Source organism: Monoraphidium neglectum (assembly GCF_000611645.1).
Source record: "Monoraphidium neglectum strain SAG 48.87 unplaced genomic scaffold scaffold00949, whole genome shotgun sequence".
NCBI classification, from domain to species: domain Eukaryota; kingdom Viridiplantae; phylum Chlorophyta; class Chlorophyceae; order Sphaeropleales; family Selenastraceae; genus Monoraphidium; species Monoraphidium neglectum.
The window spans coordinates 9,474-10,783 of NW_014012679.1; the positions used below are offsets into that span (position 1 = coordinate 9,474).

The 1,310-nt window shown below is 69.7% G+C and overlaps 1 protein-coding gene across 1 annotated transcript in view; it reads right to left on the bottom strand.

Annotated features, from left to right (window-relative positions):
- The window catches only part of MNEG_6042 (ATP-dependent DNA helicase 2 subunit 2), a gene marked incomplete at both ends in the record, with an annotated part of 9,218 nt that overhangs the window by 1,159 nt on the left and 6,749 nt on the right, over nucleotides 1-1,310 (bottom strand). Inside the window, 2 exons of the mRNA XM_014045486.1 lie at nucleotides 439-573; nucleotides 882-962. Of these exons, the coding sequence (XP_013900940.1) occupies nucleotides 439-573; nucleotides 882-962 (216 nt within the window). The remainder of the gene's footprint in view (nucleotides 1-438; nucleotides 574-881; nucleotides 963-1,310) is intronic.

Sequence of the window (1,310 nt, forward strand, 5' to 3'; positions counted from 1 at the left end):
GGGGGGGGGGGGGTGTGGCGAATTGAGTAATTGTACCAGCGGCGCACCGTTGGTTAGAAAGAGAATCGTGGTGGCTATTGGTGGCATTGCATGGGGGTGGCATGGCTAGAGTGGGTGGCACAGGCCCAAAAGCGATGCAAGTGGATGGGTCAAGGCGCCGCGACAGCTTAGCCGGGGGCGGCGTTTGCAAGAGCAGCGAAACAGGAGGCAGCCGGACCGGCCCGACGCCTGCGCCGCAGCAGCGCCGTCCCCGCGGTGCAACACATGAAGCTCAGAGCGGGCCCCCCTCCTCCCAGGGCTTTGCCCCCCCCCCCAAACCCCCCGTAGAGGGCGTGCCGCCGTGCCCAGAGCGCCGCGCCGTGCCCAGAGCGCAGCATCCAGGGCGCAGCGCCGTGCGGGGGCTGTCGGCGGGCCCCTTCCTCCCCGCCCAGGGCGCACCCGCGACAGCAGGTCGTTGAACGGCCCCGGCCGCGGCAGCGCCACGCACGCCTGCCGCAGCCGCGCCACGCAGTCGGCGGCCTTGGGGTAGAGCCGCGCGCCCACGCTCTCCTCCACCAGGCGTGGGATGACCTCCTGCGGCCAGGATTTGGGGTGCAGGGTATAGAAATCAGGGTTTGCTTCGAGTTGTTGGAGAGCCGCGTTGGGGTGTGTCGCGCCCGGCCTCGGACGGAGGAAGGGAGTGCAAGAGTAAGGCGTGCAGTGGGGAGAGCAACGGCGGCCCGTGCGCGCCGCCACGACGACGGTAGCATTGTGAGCAGGGCTTGGCCCCTGCGGAAATGAAGAATTTGCCGCGGATCTGCGACGGCAGCGTTGCTGCAGCGCCGCCTGCACGCGTGCGTGCACATGCGACAGCTGCGAGGGCTGGCACGTGCTGCCCGCACCTCCATGCCGCGGATGGCGTCGTCGGCCTTGCCGCCCTCCAGCAGAGCAGCAAAGTCCTCCAGGGGGGACGCGGTGCCCACCTGCTCGCAGGCGCGTGTGAATGCGGGGTGCGTGCATGGTCACCTGTGCTCACATCGGTGTGGGCTCACACGCGTGTGTGTTGACTGGCACGTAGAACGCTGCATACTTGAAGGGTCGCTCGCGCATGAGGGTTGCGTGCGCCAGCAAGGATACCTAGCAAGAACGTCTGTCTGATGCACGTCCCATAGACAGCCGCCGCCGCGCCGCCGCGTCCCCACGCCAGCGCCCTGGAGTCAGAAAGCGCGGCGGGCGCTCACCTCCCGGATCAGCCGCGCGCCACCCTCCCCCATCCGCAGCACACCCTCCTCCCCCGCACCGCCGCCCCCGCTGCCGCCGTGCCCGCCGCC